At 34.9% G+C, this 15,920-nt stretch overlaps 1 protein-coding gene across 4 annotated transcripts in view; it reads left to right on the top strand.

Annotated features, from left to right (window-relative positions):
* SHPRH (SNF2 histone linker PHD RING helicase) overlaps positions 1 to 15,920 on the top strand; it is an 82,233-nt gene that overhangs the window by 30,232 nt on the left and 36,081 nt on the right. For all 4 annotated transcript variants that reach the window (XR_003793695.1, XM_029223742.1, XM_029223744.1 and 1 more), the window contains 6 exons: positions 2,401 to 2,489; positions 4,770 to 4,862; positions 8,655 to 8,762; positions 9,735 to 9,877; positions 12,975 to 13,148; positions 13,465 to 13,527. Coding sequence is in view for 3 of the 4 variants with exons in the window: in XM_029223742.1 (XP_029079575.1) it covers positions 2,401 to 2,489; positions 4,770 to 4,862; positions 8,655 to 8,762; positions 9,735 to 9,877; positions 12,975 to 13,148; positions 13,465 to 13,527 (670 nt within the window). In the remaining variant the exon portion in view is untranslated. The remainder of the gene's footprint in view (positions 1 to 2,400; positions 2,490 to 4,769; positions 4,863 to 8,654; positions 8,763 to 9,734; positions 9,878 to 12,974; positions 13,149 to 13,464; positions 13,528 to 15,920) is intronic.

Below are 15,920 nucleotides of genomic sequence, written 5' to 3'. Positions count from 1 at the left end.
TTAACTTACATAATTTAAACTATTCTAATATTAGAGATCAGATAGTAAAGATCTGACTTCTAAAAGAAATCTAAACTTAATATCAAACTCTAAAGGGATTTGTTTATATTGTATGCAAACATATATATATGATATACAATGTATATTCTATGTTCCTCACTGATTATGGTATTAAAAACATGGTATTATTTCAATTTTGTACAATGTATACATGAAATACACACACACACACACACACACACACACACATATATGGTATAGAAGTGTTTTAGGTTCAGTTTTCTGAGAAAGAAAACTTTTTTCCTGATCATCACATACATTCTTCATTTCTACAGGTGTTTTTTTGGAGAAAATTAGTTTGGCAGTATAGAACCAGTACAATTTGTTTACCTGGAAATGTTAGTGCCATCAAGTGGCAAAGAACCGGTATTTCCATATTTGGCTTAAACTTGTATAGCTTATTGAATATGCATATTTTTATGTCTTCCCCCGAAAACGTCCTTTTTTTTTTTTACTAAGCATTAAAAAAAACATTATAATGACTAGTTCAGTTTCAACTGTTTTTATTATAGTCATTGTATCTCCTTTAAAAGTTACAATAATTATGAGGGGAAAATCGTTAAATGAATTGTTCTCTATAAATGATAGTATAAATATTAATAGAATCCATATGTCTTTTGAAAAGCTTTAGAAAAATCTTCAAAACTAAAGAGAGTTCATTGTGTGAAGATAATTATGTTACTCCTACATTGTAATGCAATTTTATTATTGCAAAAATAATCTTCTCCTTTATTAAAGTGAATAGAAATTGGATGACTGTAAAGTACTGTGAAAACGTGTGCTTTAGAAAGCTTTATATTAGATAACTGGTAGAATTAGATATAAAGCAGTGGTATAAAAGCAAGTGTTTTGCACAACAGTATGAACGAATGTACTTAATGCTACTGAACTGCACTCTTCTAAAAATGGTTGAAATTGTAAGTTTTATTTTATGTATATTTTACCACAATAAAATTTACATATATAAAATCAACTTTAACAAAGAGAGAGAGAGAACCAACAACAAAATTTACAAAGGTGTATATATGGAAAACTCATTATGGCCATGAACAAATTTATAAAGGTATATATATGAAAAACTCATTATGGCCATGAACAAAGTTCTAAATCCATGATATTAATGAAACTAGTTTAAAGTTAAAAAAAATAAAAATGCAAGTGTATGTGATGATCAGGAAAAAGCCTTTTTTCCTCAGCAAACTAAAACCAGAACATCTCTTTACCTTTTTTTCCCCTTGTATTCCATGATTTTGCCACTGTTAGATTTTTATTTTAATTGTATGTATCAATTAACAATTTTGAGTTTTTCCCCAGGCAGCAAATAACATAGGTTCCATTACTCAAAGCCATTAAAAATGTTTCATCTCTTCTTCAGTGAAGTCTCATCAAACTTTTTCTGAAAGAACCAGGTAATAAATATTTTAGGTTTTGTGAACCGTAAGATCTGTGGCAGCTATTCAGCCCTGCTATTGTAATGCAAAAGTAGCCACAGACAGTACATAAATAAGTCAGCATCGCTGACTTCCAATAAAACTTTATTCGTGGACCCTGAAATTTAATATCATGTAATTTTCACATGTCACAAGTTATTATTATTATTTTAATTTTTTCAGCTATTAAAAATGTAAAAGAAAATTCTTAGCTTGTAGACCCTACAAAAATGCAGTCAGATAAGACCCATGGGCCGTAGTTTGCCAACCTGTGCTTTGATACTTTTTTAATTACTTTATTTGAATAAGGTGCTAACTATGTATAATAAAAAACAGCATAAATCTCAGACTAATAGTGATAGAAATAGAAAGAATTCCTAAGCTTTTGAAATGTAGTTATTGACTGTAAATCATTCTGGCCAAATACCAATAAGAACAATTCCTATCAAGAAGAGTGCATTATTTTTCTGAGAATTATGTGTAGGTTGGCCATAGTATTTTGAATATTTGTCTATAAATACATGTAAGTACCCCTAATTTGTCCTTAATTTCAAACATCCTAATGACTACTGATTGGTAGTCAGTAACTTTAACAAGAAGAAAACCGTTTGTTTAAATTAAAAGTTAATTCAGAGTTTGTTTTTCAGTATAATTTTAAAACATTGTGTTTGGTGTTCTAGTCTGTGAAATTAACCAACAACAACAACAAAAAAGGTGCTGTTACCAGTTTTTTTTTACTGGGGCAATCATATTAATACCACGTTAAATTCCTTTTCTTAAAAAATAAATTAGTGAATTGTAATCATTGCTATATTTTTACAGTAGGTGTTTTTAGATTATAGATAACTAGATGACATTGGGAACTAAATACATGATTTTCTTATGCTTTAAATATATTTTGATTATTCAGGTGAGTATGCCTTGGCAGCAGAACTGTACAGAGAAGTGCTGCGTTCATCTGAGGAACACAAGGGAAAGCTCAAAACTGATTCACTGCAAGTAAGTAAAAAGTTTCAAAATATTTGTTTTTTATAAAATAATTTTTCTGAATATTTAAGAGAACAAAGAGTAACAAATGGACTAAGTCATAATCACTGGGGATGAAGCTTGGAAATCATGTTCTTTTAATAAGCACCCAAGGTGATTTGTATATACACGAAAGTTTTAGAGTCACTATTCTGTCTGCTCAGGTCAGTATGGGCCACAAGGCTGACTAGATAAGCCTAAGCTACATTAGAAAAGCAGCTCAAAATATTTGTATTTCAAAGAATGGGGTCAGTTTTATCACTTCACATATTAACATCAACATATTTATTCACATAGTATTCACCAAAAAGAAGAGAAATTGAGTTAAACTCAAAAATGAAACTAAGTGATAATAAAAACTATTCAGTGATCTTCTAATTTAATTTTTGGAGGTCTTTTAAGGAGACTTGGATATTTGAATTATAACACTTACTTAAGTGTGAAATATCTTCCTCTTTCTGGTTCAGTCCAGTGGATCATATAGACAAGGCTTTCTAGCTAAATGGTAAATAAGGATACTTTTTTGAATCTTGGTAAGTTTAGGCTTGAGTCCCAGGTGAGGCTTCTTTTTTACCATTCAGAATCTAAACCTTGGGACCTACATGTTCACCTGTGCCTGAGCAGGTATTAGGAGGAGTGTATGGGGGGAGAGGGAAGAAGAGAGAAAATTAAATACCAGTCTCCTTATATTATGCATGGGTAAGGATTACAGAAGGTCATGGACCTTTTAGCTAATGTATTTACCACATGCGAGAAGGAGGAAGTACAAAGATATCGTGCTCCTGAATAAAGGAAACAGAAGTAGGACAGGTAGGTCCAGTATGCCTGAGTTCAAGAGTGAAGAGTAAGCTGTCAATCAGCCTGGTTCTTGCTTTTGAGTCACAGTAACCCCAGCTGCTGATAAAGCATGGTCCACCAAATGTCTTGCTCTATCAAGTCAGATTAGCCACCCTGCTCTGTTGGGCACGTGTAAGGCATGTGTACGGGAATGGAGAGAGACAAGTATTCCTCCCATTTCAGTCCACCACCTTGTGCAGAAAGCAGCAGAAGTCCTCTTCCACAAGTGCACACAGAGCAATGGAGCCGAGTTTCTACCATTTTTTCTTTCATGGTATTTATACTTTTGTTTTTGCTATTAAATCTGATAGTGTTGGGCTTCCCTGGTGGCGCAGTGGTTGAGAGTCTGCCTGCTGATGCAGGGGACACGGGTTCGTGCCCCGGTCCGGGAGGATCCCACATGCCGCAGAGCGGCTGGGCCCATGAGCCATGGCCGCTGAGCCTGCATGTCCGGAGGCTGTGCTCCGCAACGGGAGAGGCCACAACAGAGAGAGGCCCGTGTACCGCAAAAAAAAAAAAAAAAAAAGAAATCTGATCGTGTTACTGATTATGTTATCTATGAAAGCATGATGAAAAGACCTAAGACATTTGAGGTAGCTCTTCAAAGATTAACTCTACAAAGATCTGTACCACGGCCAAACAGAGTAAACCCTTATAGTCTGAAATCACTGACACCAAATCAGACCTTACCAGAAAGACTCCTTTCCCATCATCCTTTAGCCTTTAGTTGTCTTCTCAAATAAAGACTCAAATTAGATAGAAACTACATTCACTTTATTTTTTCTCATAGCCCTTTACTCCAGAGGGAGCGTCAAACCAGTCGCAGACTCAATACCACAGTGAGATGCGTGGCTTGTATTTAATACAGAGATTTAAGATGGAGTTTTCTCCTTTATTCTACACCATCTTCACCTCTAGCTCCTCTGCTTTTCAGCCCTTAAGTTCAACAGATCCAGGTCACAGCCCTGTTTTCTAATGTATTTCATTATCTTTGTTTATATCATAATATAATTGCTAGGCTCATCCACACTCATTTCCCAGGAGAAGAGGAATCTAGTCTGTGCAGTCAACTTTTCTACTTTACTGGACTTACTTGGCATACTCATATTTCCCCATATAGACAAGTGCATGTATAAGAGAAGAAATATACCTATATTACATACTCTGTTAAATACATAGACATGTTTCATGAAACTGTATCTTTTTAATTAGAAATTTATGTCATTATGAGTTAAGATAATTACTATAAAACTGACTCAGAGAAAGTTGGTATTCAAATTGTTTTAAAGGAAAAGAATTCGGTGATTAAATCTTAAATGTGGTGTTAGTGTCCTGTATGCCTTAATAATAGTAGGTTCTCCCCTTAGAGTTCACTGCATTGGCTGTCATAATTGTTGCCTTTTCTGTGTTTTACAGAGACTTCATGCTACCCATAACTTGATGGAATTGTTGATAGCCAAGCACCCAGGGATACCTCCTACCCTGAGAGATGGCAGACTTGTGGAAGAGGTAATTATTATTTTTTCATTCTGTCTATAAAAGAATTTTTTTTCAGACTTCATGCTCCATCTAATTGATATTTCTTAAAATAGTTTCAAGAGCCAGTTAAGTATTTCAGTTAAATGGACGAAAGTGAAGAATTTTCCTTTTTCCTAATGGTAACTTATAAGAATAAAATTTTTCAGTACTTCTGTTACTTGCAAATAACATGATCCTACTTGTCTTGAAAAGTTGAAAGAGGAACAATTTTTGAATCCTTTCTGTATTAGTCTTTTATGGTTTCTATAACAAAATGCCACAGACTGGCTTAAACAACAGGAATTTTATTTCTCACACTCATGAACTGGAAGAATTAATATTGTTAAAATGTCCACGCTACCCAAAACAATATACAGGTTCAATGTAATCCCTATTAAAATCCCAATGGTATTTTTCACAGAAATAGAATAAACAATCCAAAGATTTGTATGGAACTAGAAAACATCCCGAATAGCCAAAGCAATCTTAAGATTAAGAACAAAGCTGCAGGCATTATGCACCCTGATTTCAAACTATACTGTAAAGCTGTAGTAATTAAAACAGTATGGTGTTGACATAAAAGCATACACATAGATCAATGGGACAGAATAGAGAGAGCCCGGAAATAAAGCCACCCATTTATGGTCAGTTAATTTACAAAAAAGGAACCAAGATTAGACAATGGGGAAAGGACAGTCTCTCTTGTTTTAATTGAAGTATAGTTGATTTATTATATTAGTTTCAGGTATACAGCATAGTGATTCAGTATTTTTGCAGGTTATACTCCATTGTAAGTTATTATAAGATAATAGATATAATTCCCACTGCTATACAATATATCCTTGCTGCTTATCTATTTTATACATAGTAGTTTGTATCTTTTAATTCCATACCCTTAATTTGTCCCTCCCCACTTCCCTTTCCCCTTTGGTAACAACTATTTTGTTTTCTACATCTGTGAGTCTGTTTCTGTTTTACACATACATTTATTTGTTTTATTTTTTAGATTCCACATATAAGTGATATGATATTTGTCTTTCTCTTTCTGACCCATTCACTAAGCATAATATTCTGGGTCCATCCATGTTGCTGCAAATGGCAGAATTTCATTTTTTGCTTATGGCTGAATAATATTCCATTGTAAATATATACAACTTCTTTATCCATTCATCTGTTGATGGGCACTTGGGTTGTTTCCATGTCTTGGCTATTGTAAATAGTGCTGCTGTGAACATTGGGGTTCATGTATCTTTTTGAACTAGTGTTTTCATTTTTTTTCCAGCTATATACCCAGGACTGGAATTGCTGGGTCATATGGTAGTTTATATTTAGTTTTTTGAGGAACCTTCATACTGTTTTCCTTAGTAGCTGCACCAATTTACATTCCCAACAACAGTATGCAGGGGTTCCCTTTTCTCCACATTATCCCCAACACTTGTTATTTGTAAACTTTTTGATGATAGCCATTCTGACATGTGTGAGGTAATACCTCATTATTGTTATGATTTGCATTTCTCAAATAATTAGCAGTGTTGAACATCTTTTTATGTGCCTTTTCATAGCCATCTCTATGTCTTCTTTGGGAAAATGTCTTTTCAGGTATTCTGCCCATTTTTTGATTGGGTTGTTTGTTTTTTTGATATTTAGTTGTATGTGCTATTTATATATTTTAGATACTAACCCCTTATCAGGGGTTTAGATATTAACCCCTTATTAGGTGATTAGAAAATAGGCAGAGAGGGACTTCCTTGGTGGTCCAGTGGGTAAGACTCCTCACTCCCAATGCAGGGGGCCCGGGTTCAATCCCTGGTCAGGAAACTAGATCCCACATGAATGCTGCAACTAAGAAGTCCGCATGCCACAACTAAGAAGTCTGCATGCTGCAACTAAGAAGCCCGTGTGCCGCAACTAAGACTAAAAAGGCCACATACCACAACTAAAGATCCCACATGCTGCAGTGAAGATCCCGTATGCTGCAGTGAAGGTCCTGCATGCTGCAACTAAGACCCAGCACAGTCGAAATAAATAAATACATTTTTAAAAAAGAAAAAAAAAATAGGCAGAGGATCTGAATAGACATTTTTCCAAAGAAGACATACAGATAGCCAACAGGCACATGAAAAAATGCTCAACATCATTAATCATTAGGGAAACGCAAATCAAAACCACAATGAGATATCACTTCATACCTGTTAGAGTGGCTATTATCAAAAGGACAAGATATAAAAGGTGTTGGTGAGGATGAGAGAAAAGGGAACCCTTGTGCACTGTTGATGGGAATATAAATTGCTGCAGCCACTATGGAAAATAGTATGGAGGTTCCTCAAAAATTTAAAAATAGGACTATAATATGACCCAGCAATTCCACTACTGGGTATTTATCCGAAGAAAACAAACAAACAAAAAAACTAACTTGAAAAGATATATGCACCCTTATGTTCATTGAAGCATTGTTTACAATAGCCAATATATGAAAACAACCTAAGTGTCCATTGATAAAGAAGATGTTGTATACATATATGATGGAATATTGTTTAGCCATAAAAAGGAATGAAATATTGCCATTTGCGACAACATGGATGTACCTTGAGGGTATTATATGCTAAGCAAAATAAGTCAGACAAAGACAAATACTGTATGATTTCTCTTATATGAGGAATCCCAAAAAAAAGAAAAAAAGAAAATGCTCATAGATACAGAGAACAGACTGGTGGTTGAAAGAGGTAGGGCTTGGGTGTGGGAGAAATGGGTAACCTACTGGGTTTTTTAATTTAAATAAATTGAATAAAATTTATTTTAATTTAAAAAAAATGTATTTCTCACAGTTCTGGAGGCTGGCAGTCTAAGATCAAGGTGTCAGCAGTGTTGGTTTCTCCTGAGGACTCTCTCCTTGGCTTGTAGATGGCTGCCTTCTCACTGTGTCCTCATGTGGCCTTTTCTCTATGTACTTGCATCCCTGGTGTGTCTCTCTTTCCTTTTAAGGACACCAGTCATATAGGATTAGGGCTCCACCCTTATCTCATTTATCTACATTTACTCATTTAATTACTTTCTTAAAGGCCGTATCTCCAAATATAGTCACGTTGGGGGTTAGGACTTCATCATAGATTTTGAGAAACACAATTCAGTCCTAAAACCCAAAGTATTATTTCTAAACTGAAGTAATTCCAAGAAATGATAATAACTGAATCAGACAAGAAATTCTAAAATGTATTCTTGTTTTGCCTTATAGTTTGAAATACTACTGCTCTTTCCCCTCCCATTTTTTAAAATTAAAAAATTAGAAACTTGGGGAGCAAATCCTTGGAATTTCTTAAATTATGTGACTGATAGGTAAATGTAAGTCAAGGTGGCTTACAGGTAAAATCTCTTCAATATACATCTTATGAATTTCTAGCATGGCTTTTTTTTTTTTTTTTTTTTTTTTTTTTGGCGGTACGCGGGCCTCGCCCTGTTGTGGCGTCTCCCGTTGCTGAGCACAGGCTCCAAACGCTCAGGCTCAGCAGCCATGGCTCACGGGCCCAGCCGCTCCGCGGCATGAGGGATCTTCCCGGACCGGGGCACGAACCCGTGTCCCCTGCATCGGCAGGCGGACTCTCAACCACTGCGCCACCAGGGAAGCCCTCTAGCGTGGCTTTTATGTTCTCTACAGTATACTTGTAGAGTTTAATGCTTTAGTTGAGTTAAATAGATTAAATAAAGTACACTGTTCTGGAAACATCATACTAAATTATTTTCTTGACCTGAAATGAAAGTTTATGCTTGTTTCCTGTTTCAACACAGGCCAAACAGCTGCGAGAGCATTATATGAGCAAGTGTAATACAGAGGTTGCTGAAGCACAACAAGCTTTGCTGCCAGTGCAGCAGACCGTACGTGACCTCCAGAGAAAGGTATGGCCACCAATGTGACTTTCCTTATGCTTTTCTCCACATAACATTTTGGTTTTTGTTCTGCTCTGGGGAGAAACTTGAACTTTCTTATTCATCTTGGAATTTTTAGCACCTAGTACAGTACCTGAGCCACAATAAAAACTTATTTGCTGTTAGCAGTGTTTATTGATTGGATGAACAGACACATAGATAAATCACCTATTTTGAGGTTATCCTCTTTCATTTCTTTTAAGGTATAATGGGGTTTCCTCTTACCTTCGGTATATAACAAGTTGTCTTTTGAAGAAAATGAAGACTTCCATAACCTTCTTTTGATCTTAGATGTGCATGTTTCCAAAACCTTTTTTTTTAAGATGTTAGAATATGAGAACCATAAGTATTTTCCTTATGAAATATGTGCCATTTGTTATTTCTAAAATTCCTCTTTCATGAAATCAGTAGCAAAGTTTAAGGAGAAGCCTACACAAAATACTTTTACTTTTTGATTTTAACCAGTTACTCCACATTTTATTCTTCCTAATTCATTAATTATTTAGTATTCAAGCATATAATTTTATTAGTTATCAAAGATTATTCATTGAGTAGAATCTAGTTCAGTTAGTTGAGGATAAGCATTATGACTTTATTATGCTGAGAAAGAAACCTGTTACCTTTTCAGATATATAGAGTGAATACTGAATTTTTATTTTGTTTTAGGTATTTTCTTTTAGCACAGCTTTGTTATAAATATATGTAAATAAATTCTCACTCTTTCAGAATAATCATGGAATAGGTGTTCTATTTACTTATATATGCAGAAGTTGTACTTATTCATTGTATATACAACATGTATACTTGTCTCCCCACTACTGTGATTCCCTTGAGAGTTGCATTTATTGCTCCCTTTTAATTTTTCACAGAACTCTTTCCAGTGATAGAAATGTTGTGAGTACTAAAAAGACATTAATTGATCAGCTGTTGTCTTGTTTACAGATTTATTCTAATTCTCCTTGGTGGCTGAATGTGATACACAGAGCAATGGAATTTGGTATTGAAGAGGAACTTGTTCAAAGAGTGCGAAATGAAATAACCAGCAACTACAAGCAACAAACTGGCAAGCTTTCTATGTCAGAGAAGTAAGAAAATAGCACAAAACAGAATAGTTAATGAGTAGTCACCCCAAATATTCAGATCATTTGGTATTAAGAGTTACAATTAAAAGTCATAACATATTGTGGTTATGAACATCTACATTTTACCTATTGTTGCATATATTTCAGACCAAAATATGAGGTATGCTTTTCTCCTGTATATTAGTCATTTTTAACTGTTCTCTTTTCAGTGCTTTTTTTTTCTATTTTTTAATCTGCTTAAAGTATTTTCTTTGTATCTTTGTTGGACAAAGTTGCTTAAAGCCAGCTCTTTAAGCAAAGTTTTGAAACAGACTTTGTTTAGGAGAATTTTTCCCTTGGGGTAAGGCATTCATATTTCCCTATGTCATTCATTCCCTAAGGGCTAAGCTTATAGTGCCACAGTGGCCCAGGTTTTATATTGTAGAGTCTGCTTTGTCTTCCCCATCTTTCTTCTCAGCAATAATCACCATTCTTCAAGATAGATAAGTTGGGTTATTCCTCTTGAAGTAAGAATGGTGAATAATTCTTCCCAGAGAACAAATATACCCTATCAAAAGTACCTTCAGTGGTTTAACCCAAAGGAATGTCTGTCTAATGTGGGGAATTTAGGTGTTGGCGGCAGAACTGTTGATTCTAGGGAGGGGAACAGAGAGGAGGATCTTTATGGCTTCTCAGATCATATCTCAGTATAATGTCAGCCTTGGGATTAAAGTTGGTTTTCAGTGAAAAATTCAGTATAAGAATATCTTTGAAATGTTTTAAAGTGTTTTCATTTGCTCTTCTAAAAACTTTTTCATGTGTCTGCTAACACCCTAAAAAATATGCTACATTTTCTGTGTCATTATTAACTTGGATGTACCTTAATGTAATCATCTTTTTCACCATTCAGAACGTGATGAGCTTCTCATTTCTGAGGTATATGCAGTATATTATGCTTTTGAGTGCACTCCCTTTTTCCATGTTAAGCCCAAGAATCACTGTTCCAGGATAAGTTGTCATTTATGTCATGAATTCATCTTATCCAGTTTTAAAGCTATGTCCTAATAATGTGTTCTGCCAGCATTGTGGCATCAGCTGATAAAGGAAAATATTTTAAAATATCTTGAACTTGTTTTTCTTAAATCACACAAAAACTCCTTTTTTTTTTTCTTAGAAACTACTTTTAAAAGTTGTAAATCCTCATGTTAGAATATATCCCCTATTAAATGTTTTGAGGTCCCAGGTCTGTAAAAGGACCAACAGGAAACATAAAATGTATAATTCATTACACAAACATGCTTTTAAAAAACATTAGACATAAATAGAAAGTAAGAAAACACATTTTTAAAGTTAATTTTTTTTATATTACATGTATTCAGAGATCATCTTAACACTGCTGCTGTGTTTTTTAATGAGACATATCTCAGACACCAAACTACTTATGTTTGCTTGTTAATGATTCTTGGGGAACACTATGTAACTTGGTGATTAAGAGCGCAAGTAGGTTCTCAAGACAGACTGCCTGTGTTCATACCTCAGTGCCACCACTTGTCAGCTCTTTGAACTTGGGAAAGTTGTATAAGCTCTCTCTGCCTTAGTTTCTTCATCTATAAAACCTCACAGCATTGTAGTGAGGATTAGTAAATTAATATTTGTAAAGTGCTTACTTAAAATAGTACCTACCATTATGGTGTCTAAGAGTTACCTTCTATTACTGTGTTTTCTTCTCTTTTATTTAAAGGACCTGCAAGAGAGAACATGGCAAAGACATGTTAAATGCTGATTTGTGATATTTTTCAGCCCTTACTCACATGCTCAGACCTGAGTTAGTGGAGAGAACTTTTCCAAAGCCACTTCTTCCCATTGGTTCAATGTTAATTTTCGAAGAGCAGTCTAAATTTGTAATAAATTACAAATAAAAAACTGTGTTTTCTTTTTGTGAATAGTATTGATACCTAACCTAATTTTAAGTATCTCTAAGTAAATTTTTTTAGAAATTACTGAGCAGCTATTCTATGCGTATTATATATGTTTTTGAAAAAGGGGTATAATCTAATTCTTACCTTCTAAAAGTTAGCTTAATGAGAAGACAAGAATCGTAAATAATTTGAGAAATGTGAGTATGTATAAAAACTAAACAAAGTACGAAAATGAATAATGTTGTTAGTAAACTCCATGAACAGAAAGAAACATAGATTAGTGTTGTGAAATATTGGGAAAGCCTTTTAGGAAGGAAAGTGGGCTCTTTTGAACAATTTGGAGAGAATGGCATATGGCATTTTAGGAAGAAGGATATACTCTTAACTTAAAAAGCAAACAAGTCTTGTTTATATTTTTTGTTTTTTAATTTCTTATTATTCTAGGCTTTCGTTTTCCTTTCAAAAACCCGTACACACACATCCATACATTTTTTTTCTTGACCCATTTCATTTATAGTTTATCAGAATGGTTAAGAGCATTGTGTTTGGGTTTAACTCCTAGCCCGTGGCTGCCACATAATAACTTTGTATCTTTACTTAAATTACTTTAATTCATTAATCTTCATCTATTACACATGCACAGTTGGGTATCTATTGAGGTTATACAGGAAAAGTGCTTGGCAAAGTGCCTGGCATTTAGTACATGCTTCATAAAAATATATGTGTATATGTATAAGTTCCTTGTAATATAATTCTTGGCTACTTTTCTCCTTTCTTCTCAGCTTTCTGTCTCTACTTTTCATCCTACAAGTCACCTCTATGTAGACCACGGGTGTCAGGAGAACACCTGTAGTCAATCAGTATTACAAAGAAAGACTGTGGCAATCCTGATCTTTCAAAGACATCAGACACAGGGACATAGATTTTACATATTGTTTTTCAGATTTTACATATTGTTTTTCGTTTCTGAGGGCAGGCACTATCAGATGTTTTTGTTATCTTTTGTAGTAGACAACCCAATGTTATTATTCTTTGTTTACTAGTAGATACCAATTGAATACACTCCTGTAAACTCATTCAGGTGTGACTAGGTAAAATGTTGCAGTTTCTTTAACACTTTGCCAACCACTTCTTGAATTTTTAGGAAATTGACCTACTGTTCTTTTCTTTGCTGTGTGTGTGGTGCTGGTGATGGGAATCAGGTTCCATGACTGCAGAGGTCTTCAGTTCTTACTTACAACACATATGGAAGAGCTAAGTAAGTTCCAGAAGCAAGTAAGAGACGCTGTAAAAAATCTGGAGGGACCTCCATCTCGTCATGTTATTGAGTCTGCAACAATCTGCCACCTCCGGCCAACCAGGCTTCCTCTCAATTGGTAGGTAATAGGAGAAATCATCCAACGAATGGCATCATTCCACTGAGCTAGATTTCTCCTGAGAGAAGAAACACTGGCTCACATAATAAAACATTTTTCATTTCAATTCAGACAGAAGTAGAGATGTATTATTAATCGAACTTTAAAAAAAAAACCTCTCTAGGAACACATACCTGAGGACCACGTTTTTTTTTTTTCTAAAATGGCATATTTGTTGTAAAGAAAATGTGAAGTATAAAATACTAAGCCTCTTTTAGAAATTACCTGATTGCAGTTATGTTTGTGAATATTTCTCTGATAATTTCTTCTTTTCCAGCTGTGTCTTTTGTAAGGCTGATGAATTGTTCACAGAGTATGAATCGAAGTTATTTTCTCACACGTAAGTTCTCTGATTATTTCCCATCAGGAAAATGAAACATTATACAAGACTTGGTATTTTAATTTATACTACATTTTCCTCACAATAACATTTCTTATATTTTTTTCTCTTATCCAGTCAGTTTACTAAACTTTAGCATTTGCCCATTTAACATGCTCAGTTTCACCTGTGCTGACGTTTACCCCCAAATGCTCCTGTCGTGTGGTAATATGTGCTTAAGGGACAGTTTATGGGAGTACACAGACTGTGCAGTCCAACATATATGACCTCAGATCCCTGCTCACTACTATGCACAGATTACTTCTCTAAGCCTCAGGATCCTCATTTGTGAAATGAAGATAATAACACCTCACTGAGTTTCTTTTATGTATATTAAATAAGAAAAGGCATATAATTACTTAGCATAGTGGGGTTTTTCAGGGGTTTTTTTGTTTTTTTAATTAACATCTTTATTGGAGTATAATTGCTTTACAATGTTGTGTTAGTTTCTGCTGTATAACAAACTGAATCAGCTATATGTATACATATATCCCCATATTTCCTCCCTCTTGTGTATCCCTCCCACCCTCCCTATCCCAACCCACTAGGTGGTCACAAAGCACCAAGCTGATCTCCCTGTGCTATGCGGCTGCTTCCCACTAGCTATCTGTTGTACATTTGGTAGTGTATATATCTCCATGCCACTCTCTCACTTCATACCAGCTTACCGTTCCCCCGCCCCATCTCCTCAAGTCCATTCTCTACATCTGCATCTTTATTCCTGTCCTGTCCCTAGGTTCTTCAGAACCTTTTTTTTTTTTTTAGATTCCATAAATATGTGTTAGCATACAGTATTTATTTTTCTCTTTCTGACTTACTTCACTCTGTATAACAGACTCTAGGTCCATCCACCTCTCTACAAATAACTCAATTTCACTTCTTTTTATGGCTGAGTAATATTCCATTGTATACATGTGCCACATCTTCTTTATCCATTCATCTGTCGATGGACACTTAGTTTGCTTCCATGTCCTGGCTCTTTTAAATAAAGCTGCAGTGAACATTGTGGTACTTGACTCTTTTTGAATTATGGTTTTCTCAGGGTATATGCCCAGTAGTGGGAATGCTGGGCCTTATGTTAGTTCTATTTTTAGTTTTTTAAGGAACCTCCATACTGTTCTCCGTAGTGGCTGTATCAATTTACATTCCCACCAACAGTGCAAGAGGGTTCCCTTTTCTCCACACCCTCTCCAGCATTTATTGTTTGTAGATTTTTTGATGATGGCCATGCTGACTGGTGTGAGGTGATACCTCATTGTAGTTTTGATTTGCATTTCTCTAATGATTAGTGATGTTGAGTATCCTTTCATGTGTTTGTTGGCAATCTGTATATGTTCTTTGGAGAAATGTCTATTTAGGTCTTCTGCCCATTTTTGGATTGGGTTCATTGTTTTTTCATATTGAGCTGCATGAGCTGCTTGTAAATTTTGTAGATTAATCCTTTGTCAGTTGCTTCATTTGCAAATATTTTCTCCCATTCTGAGGGTTGTCTTTTCATCTTGTTTATGGTTTCCTTTGCTGTGCAAAAGCTTTTAAATAGGTGCCATTTGTTTATTTTTGTTTTTTCCATTTCTCTAGGAGGTGGGACAAAAAGGATCTTGCTGTGATTTATGTCATAGAGTGTTGTGCCTATGTTTTCCTCTAAGAGTTTTATAGTGTCTGGCCTTACATTCAGTTCTTTAATCCATTTTGAGTTTATTTTTGTGTATGGTGTTAGGGAGTGTTCTAATTTCATTTTACATGTAGCTGTCCAGTTTTCCCAACACCACTTATTGAAGAGGCTGTCTTTTCTCCATTGTATATCCTTGCCCCCTTTATCAAAATTAAGGTAACCATATGTGCATGGGTTTATCTCTGGGCTTTCTATCATTTTCCATTGATCTATATTTCTTTTTCTGTGCCAGTACCATACTGTCTTGATTACTGCAGCTTTGTAGTATAGTCTAAAGTCAGGGAGCCTGATTCCTCCAACTCCGTTTTGCTTTCTCAAGATTGCTTTGGCCTTTTGGGGTCTTTTCTGTTTCCATACAAATTTGTGAAATATTTTGTTCTAGGTCTCTGAAAAATGCCAGTGGTAGTTTGATAGGGATTGCATTGAATCTGTAGATTGCTTTGCGTAGTAGAGTCATTTTCACAATGTTGATTCTTCCAATCCAAGAACATGGTATATCTCTCCATCTATTTGTATCATCTATAATTTCTTTCAGCAGTGTCCTGTACTTTTCTGCATACAGGTCTTTTGTCTCCTAAGGTAGGTTTATGCCTAGGTATTTTATTCTTTTTGTTGCAATGGTAAATGGGAGTTTTTCCTTAATTTCTCTTTCAGATTTTTCATCATTAGTGTATAGGAATGC

The sequence above is a fragment of the Monodon monoceros genome, unplaced genomic scaffold (genome assembly GCF_005190385.1).
Source record: "Monodon monoceros isolate NGI ecotype Baffin Bay Population unplaced genomic scaffold, NGI_Narwhal_1 Super_Scaffold_15, whole genome shotgun sequence".
Lineage (NCBI taxonomy): Eukaryota > Metazoa > Chordata > Mammalia > Artiodactyla > Monodontidae > Monodon > Monodon monoceros.
This window is presented reverse-complemented; position numbering and strand designations above follow the sequence as displayed.